Raw genomic sequence first — 18,513 nt, 5'->3', positions numbered from 1 at the left:
CGGTCCGGGAGGATCCCACATGCCGCGGAGTGGCTGGGCCCGTGAGCCATGGCCGCTGAGCCTGCGCGTCCGGAGCCTGTGCCCCGCAACGGGAGAGACCACAACAGTGAGAGGGCCCGCATACCGCAAAAAAAAAAAAAAAAAAAAAGAATTAAAGAATTAAAAAATTCTTAATTTTCTCCTGAAATTCAGATCAGTTTAAATATTTCCGTTTAAATATTTATTTAAATATTCAGATCAGTTGTCCTGGCTTTGTCTAAGAGCAGTACTGCTTTCTGAAGTGCTCTGGAATTACTTAAAAACGCACAGCGGCAGTATGTTTTAAAACTACCAACCCCAGTATGCTCTTTGCTCAGGTGTCCTTTGAGTTCATCCCCTTGAGGATGCGAGTTAGTCCGTAAGGGAATCGAGCAGAGGAGACTCAGGAGCACCAGCTTGCCGCACGTGCAGTCAGACGGGCAATGAGCGAGAGAGGAGCAGTGGGCCCGGAGAGAAATACGCCTGAGCCTTTTCTACACACAATATTCACCACGAGAAGACAAATACTGACGATCAGATAAGCATGAGAAGCCACAAAGGGGAGGTGGGATAGCCTTCCTGGCCTCCCTACGCAAACATCACCGAAAGATCTCATGTTCGTACCGCGCTCACCGCCTTTCCTTATTTTCTGCATTCTCCATGCTCTGGCATCTAGGGCCTCGGGTGTGGCAGGTGAGCAGAGGGGAAGACTGCCCTCCGGGGGCCAGCAGATTCTTAGAAATAACACACAGGTGCAGCTTTCAGAGACAAATCAGCTAATCCAAAGCACACACCCCAGTGACGTCCTTTGTCAAGCTTTCGCACATCAAACCAACATTCCTCCACCTTAATCAACCCGGCGCGCCGGGGACCAGACAACTCAACAAAGGCTCTGGCAGGTGCTTTCCTCTCACTCCTTCTGCCTTCTGACCGGCTCTGGTGCTTCCCAGCTGGGTCCTGTGTGGGGAACCAGGCCTCCTACTTCTAGGGATCTGTGAGTGTAAAAACTTCTTCCTTCATGACAGCGTTTCATGTCTGCGTGTCCTACCATCCCTGATTAAAACTAAGTCCAGGTACATTTAAAAACATATACTAGTCTATTTCATGTAATAGGATTCTTTTTCTTGAACTTCCTACAAACTTTTGGTATGTAACTAGACATCATCATTATCATCTTATAGATAAGAAAGGGAGGGAATTCCCTGTTGGTTCAGTGGTTAGGACTCTGCGCTTCCACTGCAGGGGGCAAGGGTTCCAACCAGGTCAGGGAAGTAAGATCCTGAAAGCCACTCTGCAGGGAGAAAGAAAGAGAGAAAGAGAGAAAGAGAGAAAGAGGGAGGGAGGGAGGGAGGGAGGAAGGAAGGAAGGAAGGAAGGAAGGAAGGGAAACAAAATGAATTTAAGTGACTTATCCCAGGTCACACGAAAAATTAACGGCCAAGTTGGGATTTAAACACAGGTTTTGGGCTAGTACTAAAGGCTGAACATTTCCTCAAAAGTTCTATAGACGACCATACAAAGTTATAAATATGTTCTCTTGTGAGCCTCAGTTAATTTGTCTGTAAAATGGGGACTACAGAATACCATCTTTTGGATAAATATGATAATATATGTGAAAGCACTTTGTAAAATGCAAATGTAATTCAAATCAGTATATTAAACTGTTTGTCACAAAGTTTTTCCCAGTTCTCAGGGCCAGGAATACTCCTGGAAACCTTTGTCCTTTTTTGACTGTCCAGAGCACAAACACGTCCTAGGTCTGGTGAAGCTCTATCCCCTACCATGGAGCCCAGAGGGGGCCTTTTCTCCCCATTTCTGCAGATGCAACATGTGATTGACACAAGGAACGGTCCCACATCTGTGGTGAGAAACTGACTTCTAAACAAAGTGTGGTCTTGCCTTATGAGGTACAGCAAATCCTTACCTGTAGGATAAGCATAAACTGTAGTCCAAAGAGCACAATAGCATTTGCTTTGTTATAAATATCACATAAGACATGCAACAAGGCGTCAGAGGCATCCTTCTATTAGGTTTTGGATTCCAGGAAGCAGCTACTGCAGTCCTGGCTGGAAAAAAATAGATGGAGCAAAAGTAATGGTCACCTTCCTACTGTTGAGATGTGAGCTCTCCAGGCATTGAAATCTCTATTTATTGGAATGACTGCTACCCTTTATGGTGCATGTCTCTGTGTCTGGCACTGTATAAGGCACTTTGCCTACGTTATCTCATTTCATCACCATTTCACAGGTAAGAAAATTGAAGCACAGGGAGATTAACACCCTTAGTAAATGGTGAGTCCATCAGACTCGAAGTCCAAGCTTTATACAGAATTTCTCACCTTTTAACATGCATGGGGGACACCTGGAGATGTTGTTAAAGTGCAGATTCTGATTCTATGGGTCTGTGGTGGGGCCTGAGAGTGTGCATGTCTAGCAAGCTCCCAAGTGATACAGACGCTGCTGGTCTGAGGACCACACTTCAAGAAGCAAAGCTCTAAATCGTCCTGCTCTTCAAAAAGTGCTTCTTGAATCTCATCATAAAAAACACTCATGGTGGGCTTCCCTGGTGGCACAGTGGTTAAGGATCTGCCTGCCAGTGCAGGGGACACGGGGTCGATCCCTGGTCCGGGAAGATCCCACATGCCGTGGAGCAACTAAGCCCGTGCGCCACAACTACTGAGCCTGCACTCTAGAGCCCGCAAGCCACAACTACTGAGACCGAGTGCCACAACTACTGAAGCTCGCGTGCCTAGAGCCTGTGCTCTGCAACAACAGAAGCCACCGCAATGAGAAGCCCACGCACCGCAAAGAAAAGTAGCCCCCGCTTGCCTCAACTAGAGAAAAGCCCACGCACAACAACAAAGACCCAATGCAGCCAAAAATAAAAATAAATAAATAAATTTATAAAAAAAAAAACAACACAACACTCATGGCTCTTCTCCTAAGCACTTCCCTAGGGCTTCTCCCTTTGCCAGAGCTTGGTGACATGAGAGGAGAGTCCCTATGCATCTATTAAAGGCTGATTTCTTCTTCCATTTGTTCAACCCACAAACCTTTATTGAGAGCCTGCCTGGAGCCAGCCATAATGGTGGGTGCTGAGGATACCAGGATAAGTAAGATAAGGTCCTGGCCTGTAAGAGAGGAGCTACTGATGGACACAGGCTGTCCTGAAAACCTCTGAACACCCTGCAGCAGACTGACTTGGGACCAGGTCCACTTGTGGGCTGCCTGGGCTCTGGCACCATCCTCACCGCCACAAGGTGTGGGCATGTTTCAGCACGTGGGTCCAATCCTCTTGGCACAGAGACAACTTTCTGGCGGCTCCTCCTGTCCAGAATCTGCTGGGAAAATACAATTCACCTACCTTGGGTCATTGATTGTGTCAGTAAACATAAAACTATGCCATTTTTTGTTAGGATAAAAACACATCAAATGTTTCTTATACTTATTTTGGGGGTGAGAACCGCCAAAGACAGAACTTGAGTTTTTCCATCCACTTTTATTTTTTATTTTATTTTTTTTTCGGTATGCGGGCCCCTCACTGTTGTGGCCTCTCCCGTTGCGGAGCACAGGCTCCGGACGCGCAGGCTCAGCGGCCATGGCTCACGGGCCCAGCCGCTCCACGGCATGTGGGATCTTCCCGGACCGGGGCACGAACCCGTGTCCCCTGCATCGGCAGGCGGACTCTCAACCGCTGCGCCACCAGGGAAGCCCTCCATACACTTTTAGATAACTATATACGCATTTGGAACACAGCAAGAAAATAAAACTAAATTAAAATTAACCTTAGGCTTATTTAATGAAATTAAGTCTCAGAAAGCACTGAGAATCTTAGCAAATGGACACCTGTCCTGAGATGAAAGGTAAATGCCTTCCAAGCGTACACAGATCCATCAAATGTGTTATTTTGAAAATATTTTCGAAGCATCTAAATTACTCAAGCCAATTTTCACTGTTATTTCATTGTGGACTAAGGCACACATTTCAACCAGGAAGAAATCTAAGGTTATGACATCAGGGCTTCCCTGGTGGCGCAGTGGTTGAGAGTCCGCCTGCCGATACAGGGGACACGGGTTCGTGCCCTGGTCCGGGAAGATCCCACATGCCGCAGAGCGGCTGGGCCCGTGAGCCATGGCCGCTGAGCCTGTGCATCCGGAGCCTGTGCTCCGCAACGGGAGAGGCCACAACAGTGAGGGGCCCGCGTACTGCAAAAAATAATAATAATAAAAAAATAAAGTTATAACATCAGATGGCGCCAAACTATCCCCTATGTGAGAATAAACACCCACAGAAACCCTTTTCTTTAGCAAATGCCATTCCTTTCCCCCATCCTTATGGCCTGGCTGTTAAGGGGATGGGGAGAGAGGTGAAGGGTAGGCAGGTGAGGAGCGGTCCACACTCCTACACGCAGCCAGCATCCTGTGACCGCCGGCTTCCACAGTAGTGTTTAGCTCCATTCCACCGAAACCCTGGCACACTCACTTGAGTCATATGGTCATTTAGGTCATTCAGACCTATCTCCACACAGATGCAGATAAGATTCTATACTGTCAGGAACCAGGAAGCCAGCAAGATAATAGATAATGGGAGGGGGAGAAAAGGGCTATCAGGATCAATTACGTTAGAGGAGCCTCTTACAGCCAGCTTTTTTTTTTTTTGGCCGCACCCGAAGGGCATGCGTGGTCTTGGGATCTTAGTTGCCCTGACCAGGGATCAAATCTGCATCTCCTGCAGTGGAAGCGCAGATTCTCAGCCACTGGACCACCAGGGAAGTCCCACAGCCATCATTCTGTAGTGAACTTCTACTTCGAGGTGGTCAAGGACTGTAAAGTTCTTGAGAGAACTTCAAGTAGAAACATACCTTAAGGGACTCCTGGCCTCCAGCTCTCTCAATTTATGGAGGAGGAAATTTATGATTGAGGCACAGAGAGTTTCATTACCAAGATCAAGATCGTGAGACTAGCTAATAAAAGAGTCAGAACTTGAAGCTCAGTCAGCTGGATTGCTGTCCAGTGATCTTCCTTTTTCCTGCCTGAGTACCCATCCTAAATCATTCCTCAACACCCCAGCCTTCGTCCAGGAATACAATCTTGCCCTCATCACAAACGAACGGTCTCCTCATTATTTTGTTCATTCAGTCATTTTGCAAATATGTATCCAGAGCCCATTGTGTGCTTGGAGCACAAGGAGAACATCACAGACCAGGTCCCTGCCCTCGAGGCGACCATGACTCAGCTTTACTCTCTCCTTGGAGCAATGCTTTCTGGATCCAGTCTTCCCCGTCAGAAATTACTGCTGCTCTCCCTGTGAGAGATGCTTTCCTCTCACAGTTAAAACTCTCTACTAACATCGAGAGGAGAGAAAAACACAACACAACAAAACAAGCGACACAGCCTAGAGTGGATATTGCATCTAAAGACAGTGAATTGCTTTTGAAATTGAGTCAAGAAGTTTTCAGTCCACAATGAGGATTGAATTACAAGTGTCCCTATGGTGTTGTCCTGAAATGGATTCCACAGAACTATAGTTGAAGGGGGCCTGTGTTTTTCACAATTGGAAATGCCCCTTGTCCAAAGAAATGCTGGCTTACATCAAATCTTTTAAGGTTGTTGTCACTACTAATGTAAATGGGTTCCTAAAAAACTGTAGCTATACTGGGTCATCTAAGAGGGTTAGTTAGCAACAAGAAGGTATGACTTTGACAGTGACGTTATGTAACCAGCAAGGAAAAAAAAAAAAATCTAGCAGTTTAAAAAGATTTTCTGTTTTTCTTTCTTAGAGGAGGCTTAATGTGGCTTAAGTCTAAGAAGATTTGTCTCAAATTGACGATGTTGGCTTAAATCGTTTATTATTTTAAAATGCGATATAACCATTTTCGTTCCTCTTTGGATTGTGGGTTCTTTTCTCAATTTGGAATCATTGTGACATTTGAGAGCCTATTGGCATAGAAAGCTTCCCAACACCCCACTGTTGTGTTTTCAAACAGGAATAAAGGAAAAGCAACCAGCCTCGTCAGCAATGACTCCGTGTGAATGAGGAAATCCAAACGGGTGAGTGTCCATTTCCTTTGGAAATATGAATCAGTGTTCCTGATGTTGAATATAGATTTCTGTAGCAACTTGTATCTTTGATAAAGATTTTGATTCAGGATGAAGAAAGTGGAGAGATTATGTTAAATGAATTTTACAACTTCTAATTGAAGCATTGTCAGTGGACAAGGTTTTCCAAATTACCTTTTGTGTGCAGGGTACACAGCAGACATAGAATACGTTATTTTTACTGTTGAGAAGCAAAATCAAAAGGGTCAAGTTTTAAGGGTAGAAGATTATTTGGACCACCACCAACACTATTTAGAAGCAAAATTTCTAACTCCATGTTTCCTAAGATGCATTTGGAAGCAGCTGTTGAAATCCTAACAGCAATCTACTTTGGAGCTAAGGTCGAACACCTATTTTTCACAATACCTGGGCTTCATTAAGGAATACAGAATGAAGGATAATAAGAAAAAAATATATATATATATTTAAAGGATGAGCTCAGTAAAGAACAAAGAAATACACTTAGCCACATGACATAACTTCTACCTGCTGCCTCAAGGTGGGAATGGGCCAAGAGGTCTGTGGAATGACAACCGTGTCCCCATAATACTCTTCTCCTTTAACAGTTTTCCCTGTACCTAGGGAAACCTTCTGTAGTAGAAGGAACAATTTTTTTTTTTTTTAGAAGGAAAAATTTTGAAATATCCCGAAGTAAGTTTAGTAGCTGGGACTGAAGAGAGACCAGCATTGATTCCTCTAATGGGTGCTCAGGAAAGTCCATGTTATTTGGAGGCCTAACTGGGGTGTCCAAGCTTGAACACGTCCCTCGATTGTCATTAGAATCTCCTGGCTTTAAATAAGTATCCTCTCTTTATTCTTTGGCACGCACTGTGGACTAATAACGTGAATACTTGACACAAAATCCCATAAAATATGATGCTTTGGTAACTTCCTAGTTAAAATTTTATTTCATTTTCTTTACTGGGGCCAAAGTACAGTTTTGCAATTTGATTGTGAAAAGTCTGTATATTATCAAATACCAGGGTCAATTTTAAATATAATAAACCCACAACTTGGGGCAGATTTGTAGAAATAATCAAATAGGCAGAAAGCGGATACAGATAGTGATTCTTATAATGACATACGAGCCAACAGCCAATAATTGTGCCCCTGGAGGTATGCTGAGGTATGAAAATGCCCTTTTTTTTTTTGAAGTATAGGTGATTTACAATATTATATTAGTTTCAGGTGTACAACATAATGATTCAATATTCTTATAGATTATATTGAAAATGTCTTTCTTTCCTCCTTCCTTCCTTCCTTCCTTCCTTGGCCACACCGCGCACGCTTCTGGGATATTAGTTCCCCAACCAAGGATCGAACCTGGGCCCTCAGCAATGAAAGCACGGAGTCCAAACCACTGGACTGCCAGAGAATTCCCTGAAAATGCCTTTAAAATGTTTTCCCTCTTTAACATACATATGCTTGTAATAGTTCCTAACGTGCAAAACATTGAAAGGTTGTCTACATATATATTTTTAATAAAACAAAGTAGCAAAAAGGGAAAGATCATGGGTATTTTCTTTCACCTAAATACTTTTTAAAATTTTCTTGCTCAGCTATTTTATCACTAAATATGATTTTTTTTTTTTTCCGCTGTCGGTACACGGGCCTCTCACCGTTGTGGCCTCTCCCGTTGCGGAGCACAGGCTCCGGACACGCAGGCTCAGCGGCCATGGCTCACGGACCCAGCCGCTCCGCGGCATGTGGGATCTTCCCAGACCGGGGCACGAACCCGCGTCCCCTGCATCGGCAGGCAGACTCTCAACCACTGCGCCACCAGGGAAGCCCTAAATATGAGTTTTTTAAAAAAAATATGGAAACTCCTCTAAAAGCAGAATTCCTCCCTCTCTCAACACTATCCGTCTTCTCATATGCTTCTATCACTGTGAATATATATATATGAATATACATATGTGCGTGTATGGATTTTATGCTCAGATGGCCTGAGAAATACAGGAATTTAGAATAATGTGCGATCTGCTGATGGCACGTGTGTATAAATATGCAAGTATATATAATATATGTACAAATATAGTATATAATTCCTCCATGATGCAAGGCAAATTGAACTAGTTTGTGAAAGAAGCCAGTCACTTTCTTTGGAGTCTATTATTCGCTAGGTACTTTTCTAAAATACCCATAAAGTTATTCCTCACTCTCCTTTGCCGTATAAAAGACCCCGTCCATCCTAGGCCCATCTTGGCACTTGGGTTAAGCACTCAGTTCACAGCCAACTGTATACAGCCACTTCAGCACAGTGAGGGGAAAAGCAACATTTTACTTCTACCCCAAACAAAGCTATTGTATTTACCTTCTACTTTGAAGATAATAAAGGGCTGTCGGCCATGGAAAGAACCCAACACCTTACCCGCGCAGTTCATCCACAGACCCTGGTAAACCCAAGTGGCCGTTATCACCGAGGATGCTCGGGTAGTTAGTTACTTTCCACTCACTAGACGCGGTGGCAGCGACGAGAGCGCCAAAGCCCCCGACGCCAAACACCAGAGCCGAGATCTGTGCCCTGGACATGTCGCTCAGGCGTCTCCAGGGACACTGTCCAGACAGATCGCTGTGGTGGTCTAGGCATGCAGCGGACACAACCCGCTTGGACCAGTGTTGCGGCAAGTTAATGCGGGCAGGTGACAATACTTCATGCTCGGGCGGCCTGAGGAAGGACCGGAACTTAGGATCAAGTCTGATTTACCGATGGCATTTTTAAGGTAGCCTAAGACGATCTTTCTAACTTCCTACACGGATATTTACTAAAAGTTTGTAGATGGATTCTGAAGGTTTTGAGTTCGCAGATTTTTTTCCTGCCACATAGTTAATGTTTAATTTTCTGTTAGCCTGAAGCTTAATGAACCATGCAGGGACCAGATATTACAAAGTGCAAATTATACAGTAACAGTTAAGGCTTCTTTGACCCATTGCTTTACACTCGTGTACTTCTGAATGTTTATATAAGTGGAATCATAGTTTAGGTTTCCTTCTGTCACCTATTTTTTCACACGTTATGTTTGTGAGATTCATCTGTGTTCAGGGATATAGCTATCGTTCATTAATTACTGTAGCTGAATACAGTAGTTTATTAAACATGCTACAATTTATCTGTCTTCCTGGAGATGAATATGTATGTTGCTTCCCCCTCACCCTCTACCCCTTAATATCACTAATTGTAGCAGCTATAAACATTCTCACACGTTTCTCCTTGAGTACAGGTGCAAGTGCTTTTCCAAGGCAAATCCTAGAAAGAGAATTGCTAGGAGGTAGGAAATACCCATCTTCTATTTATAGATGATTTTAATTGCTCTAATGAGTATGTCGTCACAGCAGTACACAGTCCCGCTGCCAGAGGCTGTGTCTCCACCACGCTATTTCATAACACTTGGTATTGTGGTGTTCTCAGAATTGTTTTTTTCTTTTGTCCAGTCTGACGGGTGTCAAGGTACCACATTATGATTACTGCTTTGTACTTTCTGATTACCAATGAGGTTGAGCGTCTTTTTGTGGTTATGGACTCTTCGTGTTTTTGTCTACAAAGACGTTTGTAGTTTTTGCCCATTTTTTTCCACTGAGATGCTTGATTTTTAAATAAATTTATCTTTAGTTCTATAATACTCTGGAGAGTAATCTTTTGTTGGTTATTTATGTTGGAAGTAGCTTCCCCTAGTTTGTGGTCTTTATGGGCCATTTGATAAAGAGCCTTAATTTCAATGTAGTCATATTTATCAAGTTTTCCCTAAATGATTTTTGTCTTTGAGATCTTGATGACCTCGCCCTTAGCAGTGAAAGCACCGAGTCCTAACCACTGGACCGCCAGGGAATTCCCTCCGATTCAAAGTTTTAGCCTTCACATTTAAGTTCTTAAATCATCCAGAACTGATTTTTTTGTGTGTTTTATGGTTTGCCATCTATTATAATTCATTTTTTTAAAACGGAAACCCATTTTTTCTGTCTTTACTGAATGTCCCTGGTTTCCCTGTTGATCTCTGATGTTACCTCCGTCGTGTCAGGTATCGATATTTGCATGGTCTGTGTTTGGGTTCTCTGCTCTGTTCCATCTACCTGCTTGTCTATTCCTGCACCAGTACAACACTTGCTTAATTACTCAAATGTTATAACTGTGTCTTGAGATCTCGCTGGTGTCTCTTACCTTGCTCTTCTTTTTTAAGAGTGTCTCGGACTTTTTTTTTGTTTTTAGCTTTTTGCTGTGCCTTATGTATTTTAGAATAAGTGGAGTTACACACATACATACTTATTAGGATGCTTGTTAGAGGAAAGTGGAGAACATTATAAAATTGAGTCTTCCTGCCCATGAATGTCATATGTCTCTTCATTTAACCCATCTTTAATGTCTTTCAGTTACACACTCTAATTCATAAAGGCCTTGTTACATTTTTTTGCCAGATTTAAACTTAGGACTCACTCTAACATCTATTTTCTCTAACTTATGATTTCCTTTTTTTTTTTTAATTTTTCTTTCTTTTTTTTTTTTTTTAATTTTTGGCTGCCTTGGGTCTTTGTCGCTGCACGCAGGCTTTTCTCTAGTTGTGGCGAGCGGGGGCTACTCTTCGTTGTGGTTCCCGGGTTTCTCATTGGGTGGCTTCTCTTGTTGAGAGCATGGGCTCTAGGCACGTGGGCTTCGGTAGTTGTGGCTCGCGAGCTCTAGAGCACAGGCTCAGTAGTTGTGGCGCACGAGCTTAGCTTTCTGTGGCATGTGGGATCTTCCCGGACCAGGGATCGAACCCGTGTCCCCTGCACTGGCAGGAGGATTCTTAATCACTGCGCCACCAGGGAAGTCCCTAACATATTATTTCTTATTTTTTCTTGTATATACATATAGTTTTCCTTCTTTCTTGCATTTTTTGAGTTGAGTTTTTTTCCACACCTCAATTTTTCCATTCTATTAAATTGGAAGTTATACACTATTTGTATTGTTTAATAGTTGCTCTAGAAATGTTAATACATATCTAATTTAATATATAAAATTATTGTCTTTACTCTCCTTCTGAATAACACAGGACCTTAAAATGTTTAACATTAATAACTCCTCTTCTGGTCTATGTTATTACTTTGTTATGTTGTTTGGTTTTTAGCCCCACAAATTGGATTTCTACCTCCACAAATGTTAACTCCACACCAAGTATTATTATTACTGTGTGCTGTCATTGTTTACCTTTTTTCTTTTTTGCTTGTTATTCCATTGTGCTTCTCAAACATTCCCTGTGAGTTTATTTTCTTCTTCCTAAAGTCTATTCTTTTTTTTATTTTAACAACTTTATTGGAGTATAATTGCTTTACAATGGTGTGTTAGTTTCTGCTTTATAACAAAGTGAATCAGCTATACATATACATATATCCCCATATCTCTTCCCTCTTGCATTTAAAGTCTATTCTTGAGAAGTTTCTCTAGAAACAAAAGTGAGGGACCGTTGGTAGTTACCTCTCTCAGTTTTTGTGTGTCAGATAATATACTTACTCTATGCTTGCTTTTGGTAGATACTTTTGCTGGGTATACAGTTATAAGTAGACAGTTATTTTGACTCAGTACTTTGAAGTATAATTCCATTTTGATTTGGCTTCCATCATTGCTGTTGAGAAATCAAGAGTCTGATTTGTCATTTCTTTGTGAATTAATCTGTGTTTTCTCGTTGGCTGGTTTTAAGATTGTTTTTGGTTTTGTCAGTTTCACTTTGATTTTCTAAATGTAGATTTTCTTTTTAAGTCTTTTCAGGGATTTACTAAACCTTTGAAACCGATAATTCATATCTTCTATCAGTTTGGGAAAACTATTAGTTCCTTTCCTCTCAAGATATTACCCTCTGTCCCTATCCTTTCTTTATCTCCTTCGTAACTCTGGTAAGAACTATTTTTAGTTTGTCCTATGGCTCAAACTCTCTTTAATATTTTTTTAATTTATTTATTTTATTTATTTATTTTTGGCTGTGTTGGGTCTTCGTTGCTGTGTGCGGGCTTTCTCTAGTTGCGGCGAGCGGGGGCTACTCTTCGTTGCAGTGCACAGGCTTCTCATTGCGGTGGCTTCTCTTGTTGTGGAGCACGGGCTCTAGGCGCACGGGCTCAGTAGTTGTGGCACGTGGACTCAGTAGTTGTGGCACGCAGGCTCAGTAGTTGTGGCTCGCGGGCTTTAGAGTGCAGGCTAAGTAGCTGTGGTGCACGGGCTTAGTTGCTCAGCGGCATGTGGGATCTTCCCGGACCAGGGCTCGAACCTGTGTCCCCTGCATTGGCAGGCGGATCCTTAACCACTGCGCCACCTGGGAAGCCCTCTTTAACATTTTTTATCTCTTTATTTCTCCATGCTGCATTCTGGGGATTTTTTCAGCTATATATTGATACATTAATTTTTTCTTCAGCTATGTATAATCTGCTGTTAACCCATCTAGAGTCTCTAAAATTCCTTTTTTTTATCTGTAGAAGTTCTACTTTATTTTTTTCAAATTTTTCTGTTTCTTTTTTTCTAATGTCTTGTTCTTTAGTCATAATTCAAATGCCCTATTTTATTAAGTATTAAAGATACTTATTTTATATTTTGTGTCTGATTATCTTCATAGCTGTAGATTTTGCAGGTGGGATTGATCATATTTTCTCCTATTAAATCTGTCATCATAGTGGTTGTTGAAATGTGTGCTTCGTGACTTGTGATTGTGAGCTTGTGTTCCTTGCAACTTTACTTACGGAAACGAAGGGAAGGAGGGAGAGAGGAAGTAAGGAGAGAGGAAGGGAGGGAAGGAAGGAAGAAAGGAGAAAGGAAGGAAGGGAGGGAAAAACAGGAGAGGAAAAGGGATGCACACATCTAAGCTTGGAAGAGCAATGTACTAAGACTTCATAGGAGGCAGAAACTCAGGGGAGGGGATACAGACAGTGATCAGGGTAGGCTGGAGTGTGCCCTCTGCTGGTAGCTGCTGAGTGGTGCCGAAAACACCAAGTCCAGATGGAGTCTCAGGCCGCCCTCCTCAGGACAATGTGCTGACTTGTCTCCCAGGACAAGAATTTCCTTCTTTTTTGCAGGCAGGTGACAGTGTGAGGGAAAGATAGGGTAGAAACAGGAAATGCTGGGCCACTGACAGGAGATTATCGTTTGATTGTGGAAAATAGGAATTCAGTCACTTTCCTCCACCCTCCTTGACCCCAACAAAAGCTGAAAACCTGGAACTGCTTGTGTCCTGGGGGTGAGGGGACTCACAGGACACAGGACATTCAGTGTTAAAACCTAGAGCATCTGGGCAAACGGAAAGGGTTGGTCACCCTGATCTCAGTACCCTCATCTTTCTGGGAACAATAATAACGATAGCTGACGTTTATTCAGCACTTTCACTGTGCTCTACATGTATGAGGCCATAATCTTCACACTAACTTAGGAGGGGAGGTATGTGTGATATAATAAAATTTATGAGCCTGGAAGGGTTCACAGATTTCCACCCCCTTCAAAGAAAACCTGGAATTACAGCTCCACTCACAGCACCCCGCTGCCACCCCTCTAGCCGAGTGTTCCATGATTTAAACTGGCTATTTCTAACGTTTCTGTCTTTGCAGACTTAATTCTTCCCCTTTTTTCTATGATTAATTACGATGGATTCTTCCCTCCAACCTCATCTGCATTTGCCTTTTGAATTCCAGGAAGCTTTGCAAAAGCTCAAAAACAATAAAATTTGGTATCTCTTAGCAATTCTGACAATAGATAGTGATCAAAGTTCAGCTGAATCCTTCCAGAGAAATCACCTCTTCTTTCCCTTCCGGAGGGGTGGGGGGAGGTGAGCTAGGAATGTGCTTATGCCCAAAACGTTTACAGACTCACCAGGTAGTGCTTCTCTCGGTTTTCTTTCTTATGTTCTAATCCTCTGAATCTTTATGTCAGAAAGGAGACTTTAACCCGTATTTACATCTGAAAAACAATCAAAGTGCATAAAATTCTGGCAGGCAAACTAAGATACTAATAATTACTTATAGACAGAATTGTTTACTTAATTTTCAGTGCTTGTTAGTAAATATTTGGAAGAATGTTTGATGGGGCTCTAATTAAACCCTGAAATCAAGATATTGACCAAAAGAGGTGGATATTAATGTCTTTAAGTTTAAAAAAAATCTAGCTTAAAATTTGATTTGCATGATATAAGAAAATAAGTGGTTTTTCATTTTAAATTGCTGGGTTTTCTTGGCCTCACTGCAAGGCTTGTGGGATTTTAGTTCCCCGTCTAAGGACTGAACTCCAACCTGTGGCAGTGAGAGTGCAGAGTCCTAACCACTGGATGGCCAGGGAATTCCCTGGGTTTCCATCTTAAATGTAGAACCAAGCATATCTTTTCTGAGAATTCGACTCATGATGAAGAAAAATATAATGTACTAAGAAAGGGGTTTATCACTCTTCTTTTTTTTTCAGGAGAGCTCTTTCCCCTAAACACATACAACTACTTTCCAAATGAAGCTAAATATGAATTGAGAGCAGGTAAAACAACAGAATTTGCAGAAATCTGAAATTCCAGGATTCCCCTCATTTGGCATAAATTCATTTATTATTTCCCTCCCTCCCTCTCTCTTCTCCCTTCCATCTTCTTGTCTGTTTTTTCCGTTCCTTTCTTACTTTCATTTCTGATTTTAGGTGCAGATGGTCAGGTTCATCGTATGCCTCAGTTCATGACGTAACAGCCTCTTTGCACTGTGGGAAACTGCTCTCCTGTTTGATTCCTTTTGTCCCTCGTCTCCTCTTCCATTTTCCTCTCTTCCATAAACAAACCACTGTCCTCTGGTGTTTATTGTGCCTTCTTTTGTTCTGTATTCTTTTAAAAAGGTACATGGTTGTTTGATGTGCAGGTTTTATTGATTTATTAAAATGTAGTGTATAAAATATATTGTTCTGTTACAGTATCTCACTCTGTTGTTTTTCGTCAACACTGTACTTTTAGGACTCTTCTGTGTTGCTCGGAGCACAGCTAATGATTCTAACCTAATGTCACAGTGTCAAAATGTAGGCAACTTACCTTCAAATGGTTCAGAAAAATAAGTATATACAAAGCAAAAGTGGCAAGACATTGTGGATAACTGATGAACCTGGATGAGGGTGTCTGCGTGTTCTTTGCACTATACATTCAACTTCTCTGGTTGAAAAATTTCAAAATAAAATGTTGGGGGAGAAGAAATAGGAAATCATAGAAACATTAACCATGCACAATGAGAACTGTGTGTAAAAAGGCTTCCATGTCCTCAGAAGCATCAGTCAGTCTCCCAGGCAGCAGTGGAGACTGCATTTCGCGACCACGTGGGGCAGCCCCTTGCTTCCCTGAGGTGAGCAGAGTCCCGTGCGGATTTACTCTCCTGGGAGGTTGGAGTCCTGGCTTCTTTTTTCCGGTGTCTCCATGTCTGTCTCCTCCACACTCAGGGCTGCTCTCTGGGGCCTGGGCAGAACCAGGCCTGTGTGGACCAGGACTTTCCCCAGGTGTGCAGCTCCCAGGTTTTTCCAGCCCAACTGTGGCCACCTTTTCCTTACCCGTCTCTTCCTGTTGGTGGCTTCCTCCATTGTCAGCAACCCCTCCTTTGTCTTCTTCCCCCCAAACCCAAGCTGCTCTCAGCAGGGCACCTGCTGTCATTTGAGGTCAGTGTGGATTTCAGTCTGTGTGTGCCTCCCAAGGATAAACGTTTTTTTTTTTGTTTGTTTTTGTTTTTGTTTTTTTTTTGCGGTATGTGGGCCTCTCACTGTTGTGGCCTCTCCCGTTGCGGAGCACAGGCTCCGGACGCGCAGGCTCAGCGGCCATGGCTCACGGGCCCAGCCGCTCCGCGGCATGTGGGATCTTCCCGGACCGGGGCGCGAACCCATGTCCCCTGCATCGGCAGGTGGACTCTCAACCACTGCGCCACCAGGGAAGCCCAGGATAAACGTTTTTAAACTCAGTGACTGATGGTTTAATGTGCCCCCACTTACCTCCATCACTCTAAACACTGTTTGCTATGTAAATACAACTTTAAGACAGTCCCCGGCCTCTTTTCCAACAAATTGTTGTCCCTTAGCCCCTCCTACATAGAAATTCTGGGTTCTCAACACCTTAGCCCTTACCTGTACTTGTTATGTAGGAATTATCTGGATGCGATGTTAGCCTCCACGGGCACCGCTGAGGCTACCCCAGGGGTCATGGATCAGAAAGACTCATGGTCCAGGCTTAGGATGGGGTGTGAGGGGGACACAAGGACCACACTGCCTGAATCCCAGATCATGCAAATTTCATATGTCCTGTCTTTCTTCTCTCTCTCCCTCCCTCTCCCTCTCCCTTTTTCTGCTGCATCGCCTCCTGGCAGCATGCATGTGAGGACCAGTATTGCGTGTTGAGCAAGCAGACCCAAAAGACAGCAGGCATGGGGGCCAACACACCACCTGCTCTATCAGAGAGACTCAGGTGTGCACACCTGGCCACAGCTGGAGCTTGCCAGTTAGCCTCCTGTGCAGCTCAACGTTCTACTTCACTTTTCTCGGGCAGAGCACATACAGGACCAGATGGGATATACTGGGCATCACCGATGTGTGGTTGACGTGGGCATGACCCAGCTGCCAGCTTAGAGCAAGCACGGTGACTTGGTCTCTCCATCTTTCTATCTATGAAGAATAAAGCTTGTCCCATTGTATATTCCTTTTATTCTGCTTACTTTTAGCATGGCTTTCAGATGATCAACTTACTTATTAGCTATATCTAATATATCCGATTACGTTTGCTTATGTTTCATAAGCTACTTGCTTACCTACTATCTATACTTAACACTTAGGAGTTTCATCCATTCTGCCTGCATTTCTTGTCTCCTAAGCAGAATTGACTACTGCCGAAGAATATAGAAAAGGCATAGTATAGTACTTGAGAGGCAGGCTTTGGTCTCTGTCAAAGAAATTCCCAGCATTCACAGTCATGTAGCACAGGTTTGGACAAAACAAATCACCTTCTTATTGTCCTAAAATGAACCCAGGCAGGGAAATGGGTCATAACTTCCGCAGGGGAGTCAGGAAGCACTAGCAGATGTACAAGTGAGGATGAGTAAACATGTACCGGGCTTTGTTAGTCCTGCTTACATTTCACATTTATGGAAGTGGGGAATATATATATTGTATATATGTAAGAGAGAGAACATATATATTGCATAATGTAAGAGAGAAGTCTGTGTATGTAGATGTATGGTATATACTTCTGAAAGTGCTACTACCACAATACCTCTGAACATTTGTACTTCTGTCTTTGAATCATGCCAGAAAAAGAGGCGTCAGTACTACATTAATAATAAAATGCTCCGGGACATCCCTGGTGGCGCAGTGGTTAAGAATCCGCCTGCCAATGCAGGGGACACAGGTTTGATCCCTGATCCGGGAAGGTCCCACAGGCCGCAGAGCAACTAAGCCCGTGCACCACAACTACTGAGCCTGCGCTCTAGAGCCCGTGTGCCACAACTACTGAGCCCATGTGCCACAACTACTGAAGCCTGCAGCACCTAGAGCCCATGCTTTGCAACAAAAGAAGCCACCGCAATGAGAACCCCGCGCACAGCAACGGGGTAGCCCCTGCTCGCCGCAAATAGAGAAAGCCCACGTGCAGCAACGAAGACCCAATGCAGCCAAAAATAAATACATTAATTAATTAAATGAAATTTAAAAATAAAATAAAATGCTCCTTGTAACCCATTTTTGCTCCTGCGATCCTCCCCTTTTCCATTTCTGTCCACATAAACATTTCCTGTTCCTGCCATGAGTCAGTTAAAATGGGAACATGAATTTCTTTGAGCATATGAGTTAATGTTATTCTGTTAGAAAAGGAAAAAAAAGAGAAAAGAAAAGAACAGCTAGAGAGCTCTGCTGTCACTCCAAATAAAGCAGTCATGCTTCCCAAATACTGTGGATGTAGTGTGGATCCCTACAGTTGCCTAGTTTGGCCACCAGATGGCGCCATGCACCATTAGGACACTAATGGTGGCTGCTGTGCCCGCAGCTCTGCAGGGTTGGGGCCCATGGAGGGCGCCTGAACCCGAGGAAGCGAGTGAAGGCTGAGGACGTGAAGCCGGTGCAGAGCAGAGGCGGGGAATGTAGACTTTAGGATCAAATGGCTTGCTTCCCAGTCCCAGCTCCCCCGTGGCACCTTCGCTTTAGATTCGCATTGAGAAAGGGAGAGGCCCTGCTCAGGGGAGGCCATTCGGTGGAAAAAAATGGAATGATGCTGTGGACCACCAAGCACAGCACCCGGAACTCACTAAGCACACAGCACTCATCTGGGGCTGGAACATGTATAAATTCAAGACTGTATTATGTTTGCTGAGGGGACACCATCAATGAGACTTTGCATACACAAAGGACTTCTATCTCAGTTACCTCTAATACTTCTCATACTGCAGAAAGGGGAAACGGAAGCCTAATCTATT

At 43.3% G+C, this 18,513-nt stretch overlaps 1 protein-coding gene across 1 annotated transcript in view; it reads right to left on the bottom strand.

Annotated features, from left to right (window-relative positions):
* LOC132413627 (ATP-binding cassette sub-family C member 4-like) overlaps positions 1 to 8,646 on the bottom strand; it is a 166,363-nt gene extending 157,717 nt beyond the window's left edge. Inside the window, exon 1 of the mRNA XM_059995698.1 lies at positions 8,486 to 8,646. Within this exon, the coding sequence (XP_059851681.1) occupies positions 8,486 to 8,646 (161 nt within the window). The remainder of the gene's footprint in view (positions 1 to 8,485) is intronic.
* Positions 8,647 to 18,513: the final 9,867 nt, after the last annotated feature.

Source organism: Delphinus delphis, chromosome 18 (genome assembly GCF_949987515.2).
Source record: "Delphinus delphis chromosome 18, mDelDel1.2, whole genome shotgun sequence".
Classification (NCBI taxonomy): domain Eukaryota; kingdom Metazoa; phylum Chordata; class Mammalia; order Artiodactyla; family Delphinidae; genus Delphinus; species Delphinus delphis.
Note: the sequence above shows the minus strand (reverse complement) of the source record. Positions and strands in the feature narration are given on the sequence as shown.